At 41.6% G+C, this 22,754-nt stretch overlaps 7 protein-coding genes across 9 annotated transcripts; 4 read left to right on the top strand and 3 right to left on the bottom strand.

Annotated features, from left to right (window-relative positions):
• Positions 1-84: 84 nt before the first annotated feature.
• On the bottom strand, positions 85-3,310 carry tsr3 (TSR3 ribosome maturation factor). Its single transcript, XM_044013372.1, has 6 exons — positions 2,899-3,310; positions 1,969-2,179; positions 1,474-1,667; positions 1,193-1,360; positions 800-854; positions 85-481 (listed from the first exon to the last, which is right to left on the bottom strand). Exons 1-6 carry the CDS (start codon positions 3,017-3,019, stop codon positions 334-336), a joined length of 897 nt encoding a protein of 298 aa, XP_043869307.1. The 5' UTR covers positions 3,020-3,310; the 3' UTR covers positions 85-333.
• A 28-nt stretch (positions 3,311-3,338) lies between these two features.
• Positions 3,339-6,475, top strand: gnptg (N-acetylglucosamine-1-phosphate transferase subunit gamma). Its single transcript, XM_044013369.1, has 11 exons — positions 3,339-3,473; positions 3,566-3,620; positions 3,704-3,771; positions 4,374-4,428; positions 4,552-4,635; positions 4,738-4,831; positions 4,988-5,102; positions 5,212-5,294; positions 5,382-5,510; positions 5,812-5,896; positions 6,010-6,475. The coding sequence occupies exons 1-11, from the start codon at positions 3,407-3,409 to the stop codon at positions 6,090-6,092; spliced, it is 918 nt and encodes a 305-aa protein (XP_043869304.1). The 5' UTR covers positions 3,339-3,406; the 3' UTR covers positions 6,093-6,475.
• A 145-nt stretch (positions 6,476-6,620) lies between these two features.
• Positions 6,621-15,954, bottom strand: LOC122758959 (uncharacterized protein C7orf50 homolog). Of its 2 annotated transcripts, none has more exons than XM_044013373.1 (6): positions 15,870-15,954; positions 15,485-15,623; positions 15,274-15,393; positions 7,796-8,016; positions 7,168-7,249; positions 6,621-7,059 (listed from the first exon to the last, which is right to left on the bottom strand). In XM_044013373.1, the coding sequence occupies exons 1-6, from the start codon at positions 15,923-15,925 to the stop codon at positions 6,880-6,882; spliced, it is 798 nt and encodes a 265-aa protein (XP_043869308.1). In that variant the 5' UTR covers positions 15,926-15,954; the 3' UTR covers positions 6,621-6,879. The 2 variants fall into 2 exon arrangements, with proteins under 2 accessions (XP_043869308.1, XP_043869309.1); XM_044013374.1 differs by having other exon boundaries at positions 15,485-15,628; positions 15,870-15,950.
• Positions 13,346-14,508, top strand: LOC122759143 (G-protein coupled estrogen receptor 1-like). Its single transcript, XM_044013727.1, has one exon. The coding sequence runs from the start codon at positions 13,387-13,389 to the stop codon at positions 14,506-14,508; it is 1,122 nt and encodes a 373-aa protein (XP_043869662.1). The 5' UTR covers positions 13,346-13,386.
• A 776-nt stretch (positions 15,955-16,730) lies between the features above and the next one.
• Positions 16,731-18,019, top strand: lg18 h16orf91 (linkage group 18 C16orf91 homolog). Its single transcript, XM_044013376.1, has 2 exons — positions 16,731-16,945; positions 17,521-18,019. Exons 1-2 carry the CDS (start codon positions 16,860-16,862, stop codon positions 17,855-17,857), a joined length of 423 nt encoding a protein of 140 aa, XP_043869311.1. The 5' UTR covers positions 16,731-16,859; the 3' UTR covers positions 17,858-18,019.
• Positions 18,020-18,203: 184 nt separating this feature from the next.
• On the bottom strand, positions 18,204-19,971 carry h3f3d (H3 histone, family 3D). The gene is made up of 4 exons (XM_044013377.1): positions 19,909-19,971; positions 18,995-19,137; positions 18,753-18,906; positions 18,204-18,670 (listed from the first exon to the last, which is right to left on the bottom strand). The coding sequence occupies exons 2-4, from the start codon at positions 19,120-19,122 to the stop codon at positions 18,542-18,544; spliced, it is 411 nt and encodes a 136-aa protein (XP_043869312.1). The 5' UTR covers positions 19,123-19,137; positions 19,909-19,971; the 3' UTR covers positions 18,204-18,541.
• Positions 19,972-21,003: 1,032 nt separating this feature from the next.
• lg18 h8orf33 (linkage group 18 C8orf33 homolog) lies at positions 21,004-22,694 on the top strand. Of its 2 annotated transcripts, none has more exons than XM_044013318.1 (5): positions 21,004-21,075; positions 21,401-21,858; positions 21,938-22,028; positions 22,142-22,288; positions 22,383-22,694. In XM_044013318.1, the coding sequence occupies exons 1-5, from the start codon at positions 21,012-21,014 to the stop codon at positions 22,592-22,594; spliced, it is 972 nt and encodes a 323-aa protein (XP_043869253.1). In that variant the 5' UTR covers positions 21,004-21,011; the 3' UTR covers positions 22,595-22,694. The 2 variants fall into 2 exon arrangements, with proteins under 2 accessions (XP_043869253.1, XP_043869254.1); XM_044013319.1 differs by lacking the exon at positions 21,004-21,075 and adding an exon at positions 21,083-21,242.
• The last annotated feature ends 60 nt before the right edge of the window (positions 22,695-22,754 follow it).

Below are 22,754 nucleotides of genomic sequence, written 5' to 3'. Positions count from 1 at the left end.
CAGAAATCAGAGCATGGAGGCCATACTGCATGTGCCAACAGTATTCTGGTTGCATTATTTTAGTGAGGAAGCAGCAGACACACAGACTCTTAATGCTTTTAATGATGGTTTCTCACTGTGAAAACCTTGTATCCTTTTATTAGACTTCACATTGAATAAAAAAGTGACAAATGTCAATTAATTTCATATGCATTTTCATTAAAAACATACTATTTATTTCATAATATTTATATTTTTATTACAAAACTTGTTAGCTCAAAATAGCCTTCAGTTTTTGTACAAATAATGACCTTTTTTCAAATATAAGACAACTGACAGTTGAAATATTCTTTATTACGCCGATTCAGTCTCTTCAACTTCACGATGATGTGAGATAGTTCTTGACTCGTCATCGTCGTTTTCCGTTTTCTCCTCTTCTTCCTCATCTTCGTCATCCTCCGAGGTGTCCGTATCTTCACAAGACTCATCATCTTCAGGTACACTAAACCCAGAAATGACAGGTGAGTTTTGGGAACATACGTAGTAATAATACCACTGTAAAACCAGCAAAACATGTAAATAGTGTAAGGATAATTGGTATTTTGCCTGCAACAAGCTTAGTTTTTATTATTAAAATCAGACAGTGGACCACAGCAGACACTAAACTGTTAACAAACCAACTGCAAACACTAAAATGGCAGGTTCAGTACTGATTATTCACTTACAAGCATTTGTATTACTACAGGATTTGTTAACAAACACAAAATATCAATGGTTATCACACACTCCAATTCCTCAATGAGAAACACAAAATGTTTACCACGGACGTCTGTTGAGATTGCGACATTCAACTCCTGAATCGACATCAAAAGGATCTGTGAACAAGACAAAGGTTTCATTACGTCTGCAAACACTACGTTTACATTAAGAGTGCACAGGCCTCTCTGCGTAAAGATGCAGGAAACAATCATCTTTATATGTCACCCTTATATACATATATTTTACTAAATTAAATAGTTTGCAAATATTTTTATTTATGTTTTATTGTGTTTGTCATGACTACGCTGTCTATAAGAGCTAAATGTAAATGAAATGTCTTGACTTGAAAAGGACAGATGTTGGGTGAAAACCATAACAATAACCAGCCAGCAATGCTACATATAGATGTATGAAAACCACTGCATGGGCTCTAAATATATTCATCCTGATTTACCAAACTCATCCTCCTCTGGTTTGGCTGTAAGGTACTCCTTCTCCACAGAGAGTAGCTCGTCCTCTGACTGGCATGTAGCATAGCGTTCCAGTAGATCTTTATTGAGATCCAAGAACACTGTCCCCCACTTGAATTTCCTCAACAAGAGCATGGCCAATTCTTCAAAACCTGCAAAATCAGATGATAAAATGTGTCAGACTTTCACTGTAACAACTTATATTTGGACACAAAGGTAGTCAGGGAGACAATTTAGTTGTGATTAAGTGAAGTGAAAACCTTACCTACAATGCAGAATGTAGCAGCAAAAGCCTCAACACAAGATAACTTGCAAGGCTTGCCATAGTTGACAGGGTTTGCAGCTACGAGGTACGGCAGTAACCTGGGATGAGCTCCGACCATCTTACTGAAGGGAGTCTCCTCCAGTTTGGCCCAGGAACAGTCGATCACTGCTACCCCACTTTGAGCCACAATCTCTCTGTGCAGAAAGGCAGACATTTGCTTTAAACCAAAAGCTAGTGCCATTCATATTTCATCAAAATATGCAGTGTTTCTTTTCTTTGTCAAATGTCATAAGAAAAGAATAATTATGTAATGTATGATGATAATGGGGGCGGGACTATATAAGCTTTTGCTTCTCCCACTTTCCCTTTTGGTTATGTGTATTGTGTGAACTACACTGATGTGTGATGAGTGATCTAAATGTCATGACCGAAATGAACATATAAATAAAAATAAATAAAAACAATGGAGTTCATGATGCAGAAGACTCAACACACCTGTCGGCTGGCGTAACATACTTAGTGCCCATTGGGCTCAGTATGAGTCCATTAAATCTCTGATTGAGGCGCAGGTTGCGTACAAAGCCTTTGCGCACTAACTTTCTGCCAGTGCAACGTTTAGGATCACAGTGTCCCAACTCCCACATGGCAAGTGGACAAGGTAGTTTCACTTGAGGGCCCTCTGCTCCTTGCTCCAAGTGAAGACTTGCTGGAAAAAAAGACAGGAGACACAAGACTGTCACACTGGAGTTTAAAGGTGTTTATATAAGCAGGTCATTTTTTACCGCACAGATCTTTCAAACATGAACTACCAATGGTGTACTGGTTTTTGATAAGGGAGCAGATGTTTTAAGGGATGATTGACTATTGTTTTTATTTTTTTTCCCCAATGAACCAAGTTGGACCCGGTCAGAACAAGGGCCTTTCTGCATGGAGTTTGCATGTTCTCCCTGTGGGTGTGGGTTTTCTCCAGGTTCTCTGGTTTCCTCCCACAGTCCAAACACATGCAGATTTGAAGATTAGGCAAATTGGACACTCTAAACTGACCATAGGTGTCAGTGGATGGTTGTTTATGTGGCCCTGTGAAGGACCGGTGACCTGTCCAGGGTTGTATCCTGCCTTTTGAACCTACAGTATGTACAGCTGGGATTGGTACCAGCGCCCCTCACAACCCTTGGATAAAGCAGTAGAAGATAAATAAATGAACCAAATTGGAACTTTTTCCCAGTCTTCAAAAGGCCTCTTGCTGTTTTGGGTTTGTCAGCAGCAACGTTGTTCCAAACATTAATTAAAACCTTAGAATCTTAGCAGAACACTGACTTGTACGACACACTCAGGATGTCAAGTAAATACTAACTTAATTATTAATATATATATCTCTTAATGCAAACAATATAAAAGAAAATTGAAAGATCTATGTGTCATTACCTTCAAAAGTAGAGTGCACTTCTTCTGTAAAGGCCTCTAAGGATTTCCCCTTCAGTTTATGTCTTTTGTCTTTGCCCTTGTTGTCACTCCGGACCATCTTGCCTTGTTTCTTTCGCCCCATGCTTCAGCAGGTGGATGTGTAGTCAGATTTAGTCCGATTACTGTTTACATTAAACTCGACCAGCAACTGTTTACGTTCCTTGAGCTAGCAAGCTACGGATTCGCTAAAAGTGAACATTTGTTGTTAACATTCCAAACATTTTGTAAATATAACTTTACAAACTCATAATAATAACCGCAATACGCGCTGTCTATGTCCTAATGTGTCATATACACTAGACAGAAGTACAGTTTTCGTTGCTTAGGCTCGGACGTATCGTGGAGAGCATGTTTTAGCCCGAGAGGCTAACTGCGCATGCTCACATCGTACTTTGTCCACGTGACATGTCACCTGACGAATACAACAAGGGAGGAAGTGCAGCCGATCGCACATTGTAAAAAACAAGCAATGCAGTGTTTATGTAAAATAGAATCCAGTTTAATGAAGTTGTGGCTCGTCTGTTTGTCTCTTTTCAGTAAGTATTTTTTGTATTTCGCTGAACATATTTGGGGTTTGTTTACTCTAAAGCTGCTGGTTGTTCATGCAGTTCGTTCTGTTCCCACACAGTAAACCATGGGTTTGCAGGGAAAATGAAAATAGTCGAGGAGCCAAACACATTTGGGTTTGTTTAACACATTCACGTGTGTGTTTCAGTTTTCTGTTAATATCAGCTCCCTCCTGACTGAGCTCTTTCTCTGTGTGCAGGTTGAACAATCATTTTCTGTCTCAGGGAAGCAGACTACAGCCCAAAGTGACCCCATCTTCAGTGTCTGGTAAAACAGTTTGGCTTAATTTGGAGCCTACATTTCATTTAAACAACAATGTCACTTTTTCCTTTGTAACATATGATTCCATTCATCCATCTTCTACTGCTTTATCCTCCACATGAGGGTCGTGGGGGGGCACTGGTACAAATCCCAGCTGACATGGGGCAAAAGGCAGGGTACACGCTGGACAGGACACTAGTCCATCACAGGACCATATTGAGACAAACAAGCATCCACTCTCACACTCACACCTATGGTCAATTTAGAGTGTCCAATTTGCCTCATCCCCAAATCTGCATGTTATTGCACTGTGGGAGGAAACCGGAGAACCCAGAGAAGACCCACGCACACACGGGGAGAAGGCAAAAGTCAACATATAATTTGTTAATGTTCTTCCCTCATGTGGAGGATAAAACGGTAGAAAATAAGTGAGTGTAACCTGAATGAATCACTTTAACATAAGTTTAAGAACACTCAAAACATCTTCATTATTTCTAGTATTATTATTATTTAATAGGCTTTGTTGACAGAGTCAGCAGGAAACCGTATATTTGGTGCATCTTTCAAAAAAATCTTCTCCTGTGTCAACATTAATGTTTTCCCCCCAGGCCCAGTGCATCTTCATCAGCTTGCTGGAAAGTGTTTCAGTCTCACAGAATCCACGTGAGTATTTATTTTATTTACCATGCAACGTTTTCACAGCTGTTCTTCTACTGTCCATTTTGGACGCTGACTGCTCAGTTGTAACATCAAACTGGACTGTCCTGTGATTTGGTCACTTTCCAGGTATAAATATGAATTCTGTCCATTTCACAACATCACCCAGCATGAGCAGTCGTTCAGGTGGAATGCCTACAGTGGGATCCTGGGGTGAGACGCCCCACCTTTTACCTTAGTATTACCTCTGTATAATAGACAGTAAGGTTTGTCTTTGCTGTGTGAGAGCAACCCCCGTTTTGTTTCACCTTTCAGGATCTGGCAGGAGTGGGAAATAGAAAACAACACTTTCACAGGGATGTGGATGAGAGACGGGGATACTTGTGGAACCAGAAAAAGAGAAACAAAGGTTAGTGTACTTAAAAACATACACATTTTTCACATTTCATCTTAAATATAAGACCATGGAAGACAAACAGCTCAAAGTGAATGGTCTTGAATAAATCGACACTGTGAATGCAGTCAGTTTCTGTTGTGTAACTTGTTCATTGTCACATGTTTCTAGGCGATTTTGGTCTGCGGCGTGAGCAGCAAGCTTGTTCAAGTGTCAGAGCCCAGCACTTGTGTTTACTCGCTAACCTTTGAGACGCCACTTGTTTGCCATCCACATTCTCTTTTAGGTAAGACAGAAAAGCAACGTTACAACACAAAATCAGAAGTATAAGTCTGTCATAATTGTCATTTACAAAAAAAAAAATATATATATATGTGTTGTGCTCCGGTTTAAAGTGTACCCAACGCTGACTGAGAAACTGCAAGGGGAATGGGATGAAGCAGAGCAGGCGCGTTATGAAGCTCTTGTTACTGAACAGGTGAGGAGCAGATTTCATACACCAGTATCTGTCATTTATGTCATAGTCACCTAGTACACGACTACAACATGCACATGTGCGTTGCAGGGTTACAGCAATCTCTTGCGGGACATTTTTGAAGACGCCGGTCTCCTGAAGAGCCAAAAAGTGAAGGTCAAACTACCAGAAGATGTAGACGATGCAGTGAAGCAGGTCTCCTTACAAAAATGCACTGAGGTACAGTATACAGTATATATTTATATACAGATTTAAGTAAAAAATGTTAACTACTGATCAAGTTTGTTCGGGTGCTTGACATCCTTGATCCATCTGACGGGATAGTTGACTTATTATATGGAGAAATAACATAAGGTGGAGAGCCTGAGAACCTTGTTTGTTCTGTATAAATATGTATATTATTATCACAGCTGTAAGGTGCTGGAAAAGCCTGGAAATGGACATTTGCTTGAATTTGGCCTGCATGAACACTGTACACTACTACTACTTAATATAAATATATCTATTTATTTACTTACAGGACCTCCAAAAGCAGAGGGAAGAGGTTGAGAGACTGCGTGCGCTCCTCACTCAACACAATATTCCGTATACTCCGTCAAAACAGAGTAAGTGAACATCACTAAACCATTTTTGAATCCTTTTAAAGTTTCACATCACAGATTGTACAAGTTACATGACTTTGTAATGTTGTGTATTCTTCCATCCACTTGCATCACAGATGAAGCAAAAGTTGATGCAGTGGTTGTGAAAGATGAGAATCAACACCTGCGAGGAGACACGGGACTTCTTGACCCGCAGTGAAAGTCACCTGAAAGCGAGCCAAGCAACGGAGACTGGGAACACCGGACCGGACACTGTTCCCGTCACCGGTGACAACACTAAATGTGCATTGAAGAACTGACCGTGTGGAAAAATGAACTTGGATTTTGAACTAATTTTAGAGAAGTTAGCTGGTGCTCTCGCTCTCACACTATTAGCATAGCAACAGTGGGTACATCAGCTACATCTACTGAATTAATAGCAAGTGTTTTTCCATGTGCAAACCAAAAGGCAAAAGTGGTGGAGGATAGTTTCTTTATACATATGTATGGATTCATACAGAGACAGAAACATATTTAAAAAAAGGTCAGTCGTGCTGTATTTTCATGCAAATATAAATCTGTAATTGACATATTTAACATAAATGTGGATTGGTCTCTTTGTGTTTATACCTCGCCTGGGTAAGAACAGTTATTCTCAGTGTTTTCACTCACACTGGAGCCTCAACAAGCTCAAACATGACTCGAGTACAAACATTCCTCAGACCTTTTTTTCCTCTCCAAAGGTTTCTCTTTTTCTTTTTCTTTGGTCTGGATGTTTACGTCTCTCGTCGCCATGAACGTTGACTTAATTCTTTACATTTTAGGCTAATAGTCATCTTCTGTCCCTTTAGTAAACTAATATTCGATGGGGATCATTTAAAAAAAACAAAAACTACATGAAGCAACAGTTTGTCAAGAGATGAGATCTGGTTAAACGTTTAGTCCACAGATGATCAGAGTTTGGTCTCTCTGTTTATTATGTGATGCCCTCTTGTTGTACTTGATGGTCAGGACAGCAGCTGGATAACTTCTCTGGCTCTGTGCGCCCTCTGCTGGATGACTGCATCATCTGGCGTGTGTCCCGACTCCTCAACCAGAGCCAAGGCCTTCTGCACTGAAGTGTCCTTCGCCGTGCCACGAAGACCCTCCAGGTACTGAAGCAGCACGGAGAAATTATCGTCTGAAATCTGAAAAGTATTTCAATTAAATTCAGCCATCAAGTAAGTATTTTTTAAGAGAGTAAAATGTAAGTTAAGCTAGTTAATAAGTATGAACTGATGGAGTTTAATTTTGACCTTCTGAGAGTCAAACATGTGCTGCAGTAACCACGTCTGCCTGGTCTTCTGGAACTTCCACGCGGTACGGTTCTCAGCCCAGCTAGAAAACACAGAAACCAGTGTGGGTCGTTGGTATAATTCAGAAGTTTATTGTGGTGAAAAACAAAGATGTGTGTATCAGTGTTGTAGTCGACGACATGTGGTTTCAATAAAAACAAGAAAGAACGTCTTCCCACAATGCAACGTGGGCATTTTTAACAAACCCTGGTCTATTAAAGTCAAGTAATAAATGTACCTGAGTTATCTCAGCTGGAGATTTTATGACCACCGCTTACACATAGTTGAGATTCCTTTTGCTTAGCTGACAACTGGCTTTCATTTAAGAGACAATTCAACTCACTAGAATAAACTACAACCTTCAAACAGCGACTAAAGCAGTATTTATACTGAGGACTGTCATGCTATTATGTCCCTGTGTAAACTAGAAATACTACTACTATTAATGTCATCAGGAAACTACTAAAACATAATACTCTTTATTTACATTACAGTCTGTGCTCAGTGAGGCATTTACTGTATGTGATATTTAGGGTTTAAGGATTGTCAGATTGATACTGAGGCCAACACAAGGATCTGTGGTTCTTACCATGTGAGGTAATCCAGAGCGTGCTGAGGTGCGGTGGGTCCGGAGGCTTCGGTTTTCTGTGACGCCTCTCCCTCCGCTTCGAGCTTCTTCTTCTTCTCCTCCTTTTTCAGGATCTTCTTCATCTTCCTCTCGAGGACCCGCTTCTCCTCGGGACTCAAGTCCTCCTCTCCCTCCAGCTCGTGTGTCCCCTCGGGGGGGTGACAACAGGGTGGATCTGAAATCTGTCACACGCCAAATCAAAACAAAGCATCCTGGGAGTTATCTGCACGGACAGAGCTACTTTCTTATGTCTGCGTTTGTGTCCAAACATTGTCAAACATCTCTCCCTCTAATCATCAGCGAATGATAAGGAAAAGTCAAAACAATAACTTTGCATTTTGGGTACATTATCGGCCACTTCCACAGGATCGTATAATGAATGGTTTAAAGCAAAGTTAGTTATCTTTCTGCCAAAGTTTGACTTCTTGTGAGTATAAAACCTGTGTGAAACTGCAGTGTGTAGAGAAATGAAAGCTAGGTGCACTCTTTTTTTAATGTTTGGATCACTTCCTGTCGAGCTACAGTTTCCTGTATTCACGGCATATGTATGAGGTCAGCATCACACACATTCACACTGTGTGGTAAGAGAAACTTGGTGCACAACATCCCTACAACGACGCATTCAGAGGCCTCATGTTTGGCCCCAGCAGGCACCGTTTAACAACGTTTAAAAATAACTTCTCTCACTACGAGTCAGACAAACACTCGCAGAGAAAACGAAAAGCACAGTTCTCTCTTCATGAAATGAAGAGCAGTCACCTCCCCCCGAGAATAATTCATGTTTAGCAAGGCGACAGAGACATAAAGAAGCAGTTTGACTGAAGTAATTTCCTTCCTGGTGTCAGTAACCACAGCATATTACTGGAGTGCTGCTGCATTTTTACTCTCGGGGGAAGTTAAACAAGGGGCGCAGTATTCTCTCTGATTTAACGCACACTCAGTCGGCATGGTGAAGAAGAAAAAAAGAAGAAGAGGGAGGGAAGGAAAAGATTTTGGTCACGTGGCCACGCAGTCACTCTGAAAGTATGCTGGTGGGTTTATAGCCCACAGAAATATAAAAGAGGCGCACAGTGAGCGGTCGTGTCCATGCAACGAGCATCGTCGGCACTGCTTTCGAGTCAATTAGCAGCGTCTGGCTGGAGGATTCAAAACAGGAGGCGAGAGTGGGTGACGACGGCAGAAAAATGGTACGTGGAGACAGTTCCTTTGTTTTGTGTGAAACTGAGCAATAAAAAAAAAAAAAAGTGGCTTACTGGGCAGTCGTAGTAAAATACTCCAAGCTACAGTTTCTGTACGTATATATTGAGAGATGAGCTCAAGTTTGAGTTCATTTAGGAAGGAAGTGGACTATGTTTATATGTCACAGTGTGTTCCTGTGGAAAAAACATTTAATGATGAATATACTGAGCAACAGTCAACGCCAGTGAAAGTGCATTAAAAGACTAATCTCTCCATTTGGTTCATAAAATGCCCAAAAAAAATTGTGAGAACAAAAAAAGTTTGTTCTCACAACACCTTAAAATAAAGCAAATATACAATTTACTCATAGACAATAATCAGCTGAAATACCAACTGATCATTCACTTGTTTTTAAACTCAGATGAATAATCAAGTAAACCTAGATGAATGAAAAAAGCAGAACTGAGGTGAAAAAGACTTGAAACCAAATGATCTGATCTTTGCTGAAAAGAGATGCTTCATCAGAGGGTGTTTTCTCTCTTTTCTTTTTTCAGTCTGAAGGTGGAGACTCATTATCGACCCTTCCTCCAGTTTCCAACAGCTCTATTGTCATCAACGTCACCATCATTGACGACACCACCACCACCACCGCCGCCGCCATTACCGCCACTGCCTTCCCTTATGACATAATCGCGGCTAACGACATAACCTCCAGAGCAAACTATGTCTACAGTTTTTTTGCAGGTCTGGGATTCTTGGCGGGCTGCTTCCTGCTCTACAGCTTCGTCCAGACCTACAGAGCACACAGACGCTTGGCCTGGCTCGACTGCCTGCTCTGGGCCTTCTGTGGCATCCAGCTGCTGCTCCTGCTGCTCTCCCTCCACGCTGTGGCCCACAGACCCGACTACCTGTGGACCTCAGCACTGAACTGTGCCGCTCTCTCCTTCGTCATCAACACAGCGTCTATGTGTGGCCTGTTTGTATTAGTGCTCATGGCTTATGTGCTGACCCTCGACCCGCCCTCTCACGCCCTGCTGCGGAGGCCCGGGGTCTGTGCAGCGCTCGTGATCGTGACTTCTGTCCTGATCGCTCTAGTGCTGGCTGGGATCCGTGGACCCAGAGATCCCCTCCATGAAGCCCAGAGGTGTTTTATGGATCCAGCCCAAGCTTGCGTTTCATATGCAGCAGCAAAGTTGTGTCTGGCTTTTTTGATTCCCTACATCCTCCACTTAGGACTCCTGATCTGCGGCTGTGTGCGACAGTGGAAATCTAAAGGACGTTTCCTCTCTGGCTCGGAGGAGGGGCCAGTGTTCCTGACCGTCACCGCGGTCATGTTTACGTGTCTGCTGTTCTACAACGTGGTGCTGGTGAGAGCGGCGCAACTGGAGAAGGTGACGGCGAAGAGGCTGAGCAATTATGAGCAAGCGTTTCTGAGCGTGGCCGAGTTTGTGATGTTCTCGGGGAGCAGCGCCAGCCTGCTGCTCGTGCTGCTCATGCACCGGCCGTGTCGAGAGAGTCTCCACGGAGCGTTCAGGCAGCTGAGGGACTGCTGTCGAAGCCCCGGGCGAACGCAGCCCAACAGGAACATCATCGCTCCACACATCGAGATCACAGACACGCTGCAGGACATAGAGTCATAGACAGAAACTCCACTAATGCATCAGATGACAGACTCTTAAAGACCGCACGCATTAGACATTTTCATAATCAACGATTTAACCTGCTTTTGCTGTTTGTTTCCCTCTGAATTTGTCGTGCAAACAGGTGTTATTTATCACATGTGTGACGCTGAGGAAATTAAATGGAACTCGGCCGTCGGTTTGTTTATTTACACCTGTGTTTTTTTCTACTGTGACCTGTCAGACTGGCTGCTGTGCAAAGGGCCCATAGATAAGACGAGCCTTCTCCCATCGAGTGTCTCCAGTGACTGAAAATCAGACCCTAAAGCTATTTTCCAAATAGATTTTTTTGTATATTTGTATTTCACAGAAATAAATATTTTGCTATGCATCTTCAGAACTGTGAAACAATGTATGCAGTCATTTTGTCCATCCACCTTCTACTGCTTTATCCTCCATCCTGGGTGTGTTTCAATCAAGCCGAACAATGCCAAACTGTAGATCAGTTAAAAAAGATTTAACAATCCTAAAAACATGGGTTAATCTCCAACTATTACCAGGGAAATGTCTAAAATCTCAATATTTAACAGAGGACTCTGGTGTTTTTAACGACAGCACTGCTGATCACAAACCCTGCTGCTGTATTTCAGTCCAGTGACTGTGTCTGGCGGAGTCTGTCTCCGGTCATAGAGGAAATACTGATAATGAACTGATTCTAATGATTCAGTTACACTGAAAACAATTGCTTTACAAGTCACTAGTCACTCTGTGTGTGTGTGTGTGTGTAAAACAAAGTCACCGCAGTTTCACACAGTGATGACTCCGCCCACGTCGAGTAGGTGCTATGTTTGTGGTGGAGATGCGGCCTAAACTGTGCCGTGGCGAGGCGAGGCGAGCCGGGACCATGGTGGAAAAGGGCCAATAGAGAGAAACAACCCCTCACACTCACACCTATGGTCAATTTGCCTAATCCCCAAATCTGCATGTCATTGGACATGGGGAGAACATGCAAACTGCTAAATAAACATGTGCAATAATTCAGTACCACGACAGTACAATATAATAATGTGCAATATTCTCTTTCATTCATTCATCCATTTCATTCTTAGAGCATAGTAGGTTATAGTATTGTATTTGTATTTATACTTCTTCTACAATTTCTTTTTATCTTTATATTTCTTCTACATTCTATTTTTTACTTTTTACTTTATACGTAATTCCATACCGGCACTGAATGCGAGTTGGACAATGACAATAAAGTTTTCTGATTCTGATTCTGAAACTCAGAAAAGGCCCTTGTTCCAAAAAACCCAGGTCTTCTTGCTCCAAAAGAGCACAGTCATTTTGTTGTGTATCATTAAAAAAAATTCCTCTATTTACACAGCATGGACATCATTTGATATAAAAACAACGTTTTGGCAGCGAGGCTGATGATTTTGTTTGGAGATTACACATGACAATGAAGGCATAAATGCATTTTAGTTTTCCTCCCTTTAAAGAAAATGCCTTAGGGGGTGTCTGGGTTTTATAAATGTCTAAAAGCATCTGATCCAAACAGCAAACCAAACAAACTCAATTTTGAGTCCAGGAAGCACACCAACCACACAGCTGTCAAATCAACAACTACGACTAAGCACGTAAACCCTTTTCTTGGAAGACAACTCTTTTCACATAATTATAATTGCACAGAAGCCCATTTAGACAAAACGCCTGGAAAAACACTGTTAGAACGCCGCATAGGAAATATAAAGTCTTGGAAAAGTGGAAAATGTTCTCCAATATTTAAAAAAACAGTGACAGTCTGTGAACATTTCTGCCTGTTTCCAATCAACAGATGGACACCAGTTCCAGGAACAACTGACACGTATCGCATCAGTGCCAACACAGTGTGGCCCGAATCCAGGGACCAGCAGGAAAATTAATACACAGACTGGGTTCCATAAGGTGACATCATGTACAATTTCAGACCTGATTCACGTGAATAAAGTCACAGTGATAATCACTTAAACGTGACAATAATTAACAGCGTTAGCAGGGAAATAATCTTCGAAAAAATGAAGAAAAACACAAGAACGCCCCCCCCGTCTCATGTTTGTCTTGTTTTGTGTAAATATGCTGTTACCAGAGAAGTTCAGGCGACTGACCCAAGACACTGGATGATGATCAACACCAAAGGACGAGTGCAGCGCAAGGAAGGAAGCATCGGGTAAGTTTTAGATCCATTATTTTATCTTTGAAAGTAAGAACGTGTCAAAACGCTAACTGACTCGTCTGAGATTCAACATTAAAGCCATGTGATCAGCAAAAGAAGTGCTACAATTATCAATACAACCAGTTTTTTGACATTGTTAATCCAATAGTAACAGTAAAGAGATCCGAGAGGGCACACTGGTATTAGTTTCATATCCTTAAAATAATCTGCAACGACAATGCTACATAAATCAAGAGAGATATTTTTTCTTGATCTCAAAATTACAGCCAAGTACGTATTAACATGCAATAAATTTGCTTTTTGGTGCAGAACACGAAAAAACAGAATTAAGATCATAAGTAGTCTTTGTTTGATATTTCAGTATTAAATAAAGCTTCCAAATGACCATAAACTGATGCATACTAAGTCCGCAAATCTCCTTTCCTCTCTGTACAGTCGACTGGAGGCAAAAAAAACCCTCAGGAAACTTAAGAATATGGAAACTTAACGGCCAACTACCACCAACACCAGCTCCAGGGCGGAGGTGTATTTTGGACACGACGATGTACACAGGCAACAGAATTATCACTGACAATAACGTCACTCTCCAGCTGAACGTCACACAGGCCGTCGTCTCCGGTTTACTTCAGACAGAATCGGAGAATCACCAAGATTACGTGATCAGCTTCATCCTCTCCGTCCTCTACACCACATTCCTCTTTCCCGTCGGCTTCATCGGGAACGTCCTCATCTTAGTCGTCAACCTGGACAACAGCGGGCGCCTGGCAGCCCCAGACCTCTACTTTGTGAACCTTGCCGTGGCCGACCTCATCCTTGTGGCCGATTCTCTGATCGAGGTGTTCAACCTGAAGCGGGGCTACTATGACAAAGCCGGACTCTGCACCTTCATGAGCCTGTTCCAGCAGGTCAATGTGTACAGCAGTGTCTTCTTCTTGACATGGATGAGCTTTGATCGCTTTATCGCACTGACTGGAAACACTGGACGGAGCAGGCCGCACGCGCGACTCAGCTGCAGCCTCATCTGGGTGTCCTCGTCCTTGCTCGCGCTCCTGCCTTTTGCTTTAGCTCAAGCTCAGCACGCCGGGGAACGCAGCTTCTGCTTTGCCAACGTGACACAGATTCAGTGGCTCGAGGTGACGATGGGTTTCCTGCTGCCTTTCTGCGTCCTGGTGGTCTGCTACTGGAGAATAGCAAGGGTGCTCCTGCGCAGCCAGAGGGAGCGAGAGGGGCGACAGTGGAGGCCCCGCAGGCGGCAGAAAGCCCTGCGGATGATCTCGGCAGCTGTTTTGGTTTTCTTCCTCTGCTGGCTGCCGGAGAACGTGTTTGTAAGTGTCCACCTCCTGAGAGGCGACACAAACGGGGAGACGCTGTGGCGGGACTACCCACTGACAGGTCACACCGTCAGGCTGGCAGCCTTCTCTAACAGCTGCCTGAACCCGCTCATTTACAGCTTCCTTGGAGAGACTTTCCAGCGCAAAATTAAGCTTTTTCTGCAGCAGCGGAGCAAATGGGTTACGCTGCTAAGTTCAGGCACAAGCAGATCCATGTGTGCGCCGCCTGCAAACAACCGCAGCCATGCAGCATGTGACAGACTGTGCCAGTCCACAAGTGCAATATCCAACAAACTGTTACACTCCATCCACATAAAGGTCAGCAGCATATAACAGACACATCGAGTAATACATAACAAAGATAGAGACTCTAAAAAAACCTGTGGACTAGGGTCACGAGGGTCAAAATTCAATCGATAAGCCTGATGCTCTAAAGTAAAACAGTCCCTGCCAGTTTCACTCGCCGCCCGTTGCTTCTTGATGTCTCTTCATGGCGGCACTGCTCAAATGAATGAAGGGGAAACTTGGGCGGAAGTGGCCGAGTTTACAGCGGGACAATGGTGGAGAAAGCTCCATCCACGTTCAATACATAGACTTTATGCACTTTGTTCTCTATGTTGTCAATAAATAGAGAAATGCTGCACTTTTAACTTTTCATGTTAAGGTTTTGTTTTCTTTACTTAGACCGATATCTATCCGTGATGTATCGCTATAAGATTGTCTGGCAATCTAGGAAATTTTAATTCAAATCTCTAATGTAATATTAGACCTTTGTTTGTTTTTTTATGAACACAAAAGTTGATATTTTGTTATTTAAAAGTTCACAAATCAGCAGCCAAACACGACCAAAAACTAAGGCTGAACAATTTTGAATAAATATCTAATTGCGATTATTTTTAACTGAAATTGTGATATTTGTGCAGATATATGTTCTCCTGAGTCAGTAGAAGATGATAGGGACAGCACAATATTTCCATCTAGAAATGGTCATTTTCCCACACATTCTGGCTTTAAGAAATATTGTACCGTATTGCGATTTTGATAAACCTTTTGTTGTTGTTCAGCCCTACAGATAACTACAATAAATGATTGTCTTACCTTAGCTTTTTGAGTGTGTGTTTGCTCTGTCACTGCTTTCTTTTTGTGTTTCTTGTCCTTTTTCTGTTTTGTAGCATCAGCTTCTGTGATTGTGACATCAGGAATCTGCTCTGGAGCCTCCTGGGCGACATTAAACACACACAATCAGTCATTTTTGTGAGGACACTAAGTGTGTGTGTGTGTGATCTAATTATGGGACTGTGCCACTTACCTCTACCTGCTTCTTTTTCATTTTCTTTTTGACCTCAGCATCCATTGTTGTATCTGGAGCCAACTTTTTCCGTTTGGATGAATGCGATTCAGATTTCACAGATTTGTCTTTGGCCATGATGTGATGATTCACTACAAAACTAAACTAAACAAAAAAGCACAACGCATGTTACTTAAAGTGCACAGCAGTCTAATAGTGTTGAGAAATAGTAAAACTGTATAACGTTTCCTGCTCTTGCTGAAGACCATGAGCAAAACTAAACAAACATGTCTACTTTTCTGAAAAACTTACTTAGAATATTAGACACAATGTAAATAACTATCTTGTCAAAACATTGATTTCATAACAATGTTCTTTAATTAAGTGTAGTGTGTATACAACTTACTTGGAATGTGGTGAAAAAACGTGCTGCGAAACAGCGAAAAGGCACAAAACAAGCATGGGAACTCAACCAGGAAATGATTTCACCGAGGCGAAGTGTGATTGGACGATTTTGTGCCTGCTTGTTTTTGATTGGTCAGTGGTTATGAGGCGTTTTAAAACCCTGGGAGAAAACGCCACCGATGCGTTCGAGAGCTTAATGATTACTTTCAACTTTATTACGATGATGTTCTCCTCATTCCCCTCCAAACTTCATCTACACAAACTTTCTATGCATTAAATTCTAATTTAATTTAATTCTAATTCTAATTCAATTTTATCGATAGAAAAAAATGCTCACTCTTACAGGAATAACATGAACTTATTTGACTTATTTTTGTACAAGCGATAATAAAACAACAGAACATCTCTTCATGCGCTCATACTCACACATCTTTTATACTCCACGAGGAGAACCTGCAAACTCCACGAAGAGAACCTATTTCGAAATAAAAGTGTTTCTTTTGGTGATGGAACGATATGTATTTTTTTTTTTAAAGTACAACGTATAATGAAAAAAACCTTCTATAAATTATGTAAATAACAAAAACAGACAGAAATAATACAAAGTTTGAAGTTTTCATTACAACTTGATGGGAAATGTTTTATGATACACGATTAATGATTAATATACGAAATTAACCTTTGATTACGTATATTAATCATTAATCTAACAATTAAAATGGTTAAAATTAGCCTTTTTTGTAATAAATATGTTTTGTTTTCTACGATAATATCATATAGAATTTAAAAATATATACATATAACATATTACATATTGATTAAAGCGGAACGGTTACACACCAGCGTTCCGGCAGCGACGTCGGACGAATCCCCAGTGTTGCACAACGTCGACCGACATGACCTAACCAAGAAACGTTTTGTAAGACAAATCCTGCAGTTTCACGCGTGGAAGTGGAACCACTGTTCGCTGTGAGATGATCATTTGCCCAAGATGTTTGCGATAGGAGGACGAGTTTTCACCGGTCTGACACAAGTGTCTTTCAGCCGAGGCAGTTTTATTCCCGACTGCGGCGTGAGGTGAGTGTAAATCTGTGACGGGCTAAGGAAGTGGACTCAATGACAGTGTTCACCGACAAAGCACTCCTTTAAGTTTTTGTTAATATGTACATGTTTATTCCAATATTTCGTGTAAGACGTGATATTATTACCTGCCAAATTACATTATTTATCTTTAAGCTTACACACACAGACAGACACACTGACCTGGACGGTGTTCAGGACCTCGATCACATGACACTTTATTCTGTTTATCTTGACCATAAAAGCAAACGTTGCTGCAGTGAATGTCATAACATGTTTGCGGTTAGTGGAGCATGTTCTTTGCCAGATTGTTTTGGATGCCTAAACTGAAGAGTATCAGAGGGATATCATTTACCACACACCTGATTCTATAACATCCATAACATGCAGGGCAGGACCAGGATTGAGAAACCCTGGAGTAGCACCCCTGGCCTTTCTTACTTGATTATATATATATATATATATATATATATATATATATATATATATATATATATATATATATATATATATATATATATATATATATATATATATTTATTAACTGTTAAATCTGTGTTCTTCTTTGGCAGACTGAACAGTGTGCGGCTCTTGGCTCTGAGCTTTCGGAGAGCAGCCACGTCCAAGCAGCCCACAGACGAAGAGGAGAAAAATGAACCCGTAAAGTTCTCCACCAGCAAAGCCGGAACCTGGAAGGTCGACCAATCCATGGGAAGCAAATATGGGCAACCTTTGTTCAAAGTCCTCACTGTGAGCCTGTTGAGTTTAAGCTTCATTTCGTGGTGTGTACTAAGAGAAAAGACGGCGATTGATGGAAAGCTGGAGACGCAGCTGTATGAGCATGTACCTGGCTTGCTCTCGGATCAACAGACTAAGGAGGTCAATAGCAAGAGATCAAATTCACATTAGAGCTTTAGTTATGTTCCAGCTATTTATTGTGTATTGTTCTGGTTAACAGCCAGGATAACGGACACCCTTCCTGACAAGATGAACATTGACCATTCATTACTTGTGTAATTTTGTGAGCAGAATATATGGATTAAAATGTCTTTATTAAAAAGCTTAATTCAATTGTCTGCCTTCTCATTTACACTGGCATGTTGTAGATGTACAAGTCATCTGCTAGGTTCTCAGTCACTCAAATTTTCAACAGGGTACAACCCTCTGCATTGTGCAAGGAAATAAGTGCTCAAACTTGAACAAGTTACATGTACATGTATTTAAATTTCAAAAGACTTGATATCTGGGTCAAAAATTTGAGGTAGCGGAAAGTTTATTTACAGCACGGGAAATCCTATGACATGCACACACAGGATTAAAGAGTACAGATTCTAAAATAGATATGCAAACCTGAGAAAGGCAGAGAATTATGTTTACATTTTACAGATGTGAAGCTCTATTCTACAGTCGACAGGACAATTGAGGGGAAAGTCAAGAGCAACATGACAAATAAAGTACAAAAAAACAAAACATGCTTGGTACTACAAATGACAAAAAGGAGGTACACATGCTGGAAACGGTTCCAAGATTTACAAAACAAACCCCAATCAACCCCTCCCACCCCCCCACACTAAAAAGATAAAATCAGGTCATTTATGCACGCTCTCCTCTAATTCGCCTGGCCAGCTGAATATCCTTGGGCATGATGGTGACCCTCTTGGCGTGGATGGCGCACAGGTTGGTATCCTCAAAGAGTCCAACCAAGTATGCCTCACTGGCTTCCTGCACAACAAAACAAAAGCCGAGTGTTAAAGCCACCTAGACACAAATAAATTTGTCAAGTCGATAGAAAGTGTGGTCCCACCTGTAGAGCACCAATAGCGGCACTCTGGAAACGCAGATCCGTCTTGAAATCCTGAGCGATTTCCCTGACAAGACGCTGGAAGGGCAGTTTCCTGATAAGCAGTTCAGTGGACTTCTGGTAACGACGGATCTCACGCAGGGCAACAGTACCAGGCCTGTACACAAACATATGCACAGATAATGATAACAGCTGTACTACACATGGATGGATATGTATTCATACTCCTGATCACTTGTGTTTACCTGTATCTATGAGGTTTCTTCACTCCACCAGTAGAGGGCGCGCTTTTCCTGGCAGCCTTTGTGGCCAGCTGCTTCCTCGGCGCCTTTCCTCCGGTGGATTTACGAGCAGTCTGCTTGGTACGAGCCATTTTTCACCTGCAAGTCTGAAAATGAAACGAGATCCGATATTTAGACAAACACATTTTCGTTGTTGCCCTAAACATGTTCATTTTCACTTGACAGCGTCACCGCCGGGGCGGGGGAACTCCATTTAGTGCGAGTAGTAGTCCTACCAGTGACAGTCCCCGCCTTCCGTGAAGGATATTAATGCAGCGTAATTTTATACGATATTTGTTACTGATACTAACTAAACACGGAGTTGATATAAATAACAGTAACTTCTCCATCAAAGGATCAAAGTTTGTGAACGAAAGGCGTCACTCTAGAAAAAAAGAACGTGGGTTAATTCTACAAAAAAGCTGTAACGACCTGCCACCATTAAGCTGCGAGATTCACACACGTTTTCTTTCCTGTCGTTAACAAGCAACTATAATACTAACAGCAAGGACTGTTGCAAAATGGCGCCAGCTAGCCACCACACAACACAAGCTTATACACTTTGAACACACCCCGGGCACAAAATCCCAATTAAGGGTAACTAAACGAGTGGTGCGAGTCACCAGTGACGAGTAGTTTAGTAATAAAATATGTCAGTGTTAGTCGTAGTTTGTAATATTACAACTAAGCACGAGCTAACTGGTAGCCGAGTGGCTATGGCGCGCACTCCGTTGTTGTGAAGTGGCGGACGTAAAACCAGCCGGATTTCAACCTTCGGAGACCATTTATGACACAAAGTAGATACACACCGTTCACGACTATTAATTAGACAAAGTAGAGAAACATTGTACCACAGGCGAAAAACAGCTTCACGTTACCTTTTGTGGTTGGATTATCGTGTGTCCTATGCGCGTTGTCGTCCGACTGTTTTTGACGAGCTGTCGGCGCAAGGGGAGGTATTTATAGTCTGAGGGACGGACGCTGGAAGTCCCGCCCCCACGTTTGTATGATTCGCCCACAGCTGAATCCCTCTTGGTATGTGATTGGCGGAGAATAGATTAGACTTTTTTGCTTCAGCATTTGAAGCAGCAGTGTAGAAATGAGTGAAAAATGCTTCTTTTCGTCTTGAACGAGTTCAACGATATCACTCCTGACAAACTGCTTCTTCCAGCTGAGGAACATGACAACAAATTAATTAAAAAGGTCTCTGGTGTCAAAAGATGGACTTGTAATGATTTATTCTCAGGTCACACCACACCAAGTTTTAGCATAACTTCACTGGTTATACAGTTCATTTATATATACTCACTCATATATACCCTGAGGTCTTCAGGTCAGAGGGAGTAAAAAGCAACTAAATACTCTTATTCCAACAGGCTTCTTTTATGGGTTTAAATACATTGTTTTTTATTGTCAAGCACTTAGAAAGGTGCTTTATAAATAAACTTGTATTCATTTAATTTATACAGTTTTTCATAAACCTTAGACTACCCGCTGTATAATCATCAGTTTTTGGTTCATTTGAAACATAATCGACCTTTGGCTTCATTGGATTGACACTGTTGACTAAATGAGCATCTTAATAATTTATATTTTCTCACTATGCATGAAGTGATTATAGACAGAGTACAGAGAGCAAAACTAAAGACAAGATGATGCACGTGTAATATAAATATCTGCATCCACAAGTGAATAATGACTCAATAATCAATGGTCATCTATTTATCGGTCAAGTTTGCTGCACAAACGAATTAAAGCCATCTAAAGTCATCTTTGTCTGATGTGCGCGCGCGATTTGTCTCTTGTGTTTTTAAGGTTGTTTTAACACGTTTTCGCCCCCTAAAGCTTTGTATTTTCCGGTTAACCATAGCTGAAATCATTTTTTAAAACAATTATTTTTTTAACATTAAAAATTGATAGAGAAGCTAAATTGTGCGAACTAAGGAACTGGCTCGTGTGAACCACCACCAAGCGGAACGATATGCGTCGAGGAAACATTTTAGGCACACACACATGCACGGACCTGTTCTTCAGCGACACCGGGGGTGAGTTGTTTGCGGAGACGAAGAAAATAGTATTTTATATTAAGTATTTTACTTAAAACAAACCTGTTCCACTGAGCATGGAGGAGTCGAGTTAAATAGTTGAGTCAAACAGACGCGTTTCAGCATAATAATAATCAGCATGGCCGAGCAGAAGCTGCTGTTTATAGGTACATTAATTATCACGTCTCCTATGTCTCGCTATATGTCAGAATGTGGATTTTGATGTTTGGCTATTTGTATATATACAGTATATACATGTGTGAATAAATAAATAAAAAACTAATGGTAGTAATCATACGTTTTTGGGTGTATGCCCATTTGACAGATATTGACCCAAAGCCAAACAGTTCTGCTCCTCCTGAAGCCCGAGCTGACCAACCCCTCTGGACCCGAAGTGACAACACCTTCAGATTCAACTTCCTCTCTGACAATTGTCCACGACTTAAGGAGACAAAACCTCCGCTGGACTGGACCAAGCCAGCACAGAGCCAGATATCCTTCACCAGGGAAGGCTCAGCGTTTGCCTTCAACTTCCACATCCCTGCTGCTTCACCCGTGGAAGACATGGAGACCACAGAGACCCCAGACACATGTGCAACAGAAGGGAAAGACGAAAGTACTTCCTCCTTGCTGCAGGATGACGTTAACTCTCCACCTGAGCTGTCGGCTCAATCCAAAGCAAAGAAGAAGAAAAAGAAATCTGGAAAGAGCAAAGTCTCACATGACACAGAGTCACAACAGAAGCCAGCAGAGGGGAGTCAAGGAGATGACCACACAGAGCTGGTCAGTATTTAAAGTTCTCCTCGAAAAGAAGCATTATTTGAATACTTACTTTGAAGTCTAAATGTGACTTGTGTTTCAGAGTGCAGAAGAGCAGCTGAATCGGCAGCTTGATTGGTGCATGGAGCAGCTGGAGCTGGGCATGAAATCTCAAAAGGGCACCCCGAAACAGAGTAAGTGTTATTGTTGTTCATATAAAAATAGCAGGATATTTTATATGGTGAGAAAGGTACATACATGGGAGTTGCTCTGAGGTGTGTCCCACTTGAATGTGTTCCCACTGTAGAGGAGGAGGCCTCTCGTGCCTTGAAGACTCTACGTAGCTCCAAAGCTCCTCTGGTAAAGAAGAGGCAGGTGATGAGAGCCATGACGGGAGAGTACAGGAAAAAAATGGAAGAAGAGAAAAACAAGCAGTTCAAACTCATTCAGAGTGGTGAGTATGTAAAACAGTAAAAAAAAAAAAAGTTTGACTTTGGACCAACTGCTGTTGCAGTGCTGTGATAGGTTTCTTTCCCCGATCCCAACAGAAATTGCTTCAGCTCAAGTCAAAGTTGTATCAGATTCACCAAAGAAGGCCGTTGTCCACCGGATCGCTCACGTCAAAATGCAGAACACAAAGGACAATAACTTGCAGCAAGCTGAAGCCCAGGATGCAGACAAGACACCAGAGACTCAGGAGGGGACATCGACTCGCGTCTTTACACCGTCAAACGAAGAGTTCCGCTTTAATTTTTTCTGACTCTTAACTGAACAAGTTATTTAAGTCTGAACTGAATCTGATCTGAGCTGGACGATTGTTGCTTTGATGATATTGCTGAATAAATTTTTAGTTTGGTTTACATTTTTGTCCATTAAAGGTTGCCATTGATGACCTGATCTTCATTCATTAACCTGTAACA

Source organism: Solea senegalensis, linkage group LG18 (assembly GCF_019176455.1).
Source record: "Solea senegalensis isolate Sse05_10M linkage group LG18, IFAPA_SoseM_1, whole genome shotgun sequence".
NCBI lineage: Eukaryota > Metazoa > Chordata > Actinopteri > Pleuronectiformes > Soleidae > Solea > Solea senegalensis.
This window is presented reverse-complemented; position numbering and strand designations above follow the sequence as displayed.

Coding starts and splice junctions, on each gene's coding strand:
- LOC122758959 (XM_044013373.1), bottom strand. CDS start 15,925: ATGCTTGTTTTGTGCCTTTTCGCTGTTTCGCAGCACGTTTTTTCACCA. Junction 15,624..15,869: donor GTTTTTTCACCACATTCCAA/GTAAGTTGTATA, acceptor TGTTTAGTTTAG/TTTTGTAGTGAATCATCACA. Junction 8,017..15,273: donor CACACACTCAAAAAGCTAAG/GTAAGACAATCA, acceptor GGCGTGTGACAG/ATTTCAGATCCACCCTGTTG.
- gnptg (XM_044013369.1), top strand. CDS start 3,407: ATGCAGTGTTTATGTAAAATAGAATCCAGTTTAATGAAGTTGTGGCTC. Junction 3,474..3,565: donor CGTCTGTTTGTCTCTTTTCA/GTAAGTATTTTT, acceptor GTTCCCACACAG/TAAACCATGGGTTTGCAGGG. Junction 4,636..4,737: donor GCCTACAGTGGGATCCTGGG/GTGAGACGCCCC, acceptor TTCACCTTTCAG/GATCTGGCAGGAGTGGGAAA.
- h3f3d (XM_044013377.1), bottom strand. CDS start 19,122: ATGGCTCGTACCAAGCAGACTGCTCGTAAATCCACCGGAGGAAAGGCG. Junction 18,907..18,994: donor AAGAAACCTCATAGATACAG/GTAAACACAAGT, acceptor GTTTGTGTACAG/GCCTGGTACTGTTGCCCTGC. Junction 18,671..18,752: donor CCGCTATTGGTGCTCTACAG/GTGGGACCACAC, acceptor TTTGTTGTGCAG/GAAGCCAGTGAGGCATACTT.
- tsr3 (XM_044013372.1), bottom strand. CDS start 3,019: ATGGGGCGAAAGAAACAAGGCAAGATGGTCCGGAGTGACAACAAGGGC. Junction 1,668..1,968: donor TATGTTACGCCAGCCGACAG/GTGTGTTGAGTC, acceptor CTTTCTGCACAG/AGAGATTGTGGCTCAAAGTG. Junction 855..1,192: donor ACCAGAGGAGGATGAGTTTG/GTAAATCAGGAT, acceptor TCTTGTTCACAG/ATCCTTTTGATGTCGATTCA.
- LOC122759143 (XM_044013727.1), top strand. CDS start 13,387: ATGTACACAGGCAACAGAATTATCACTGACAATAACGTCACTCTCCAG.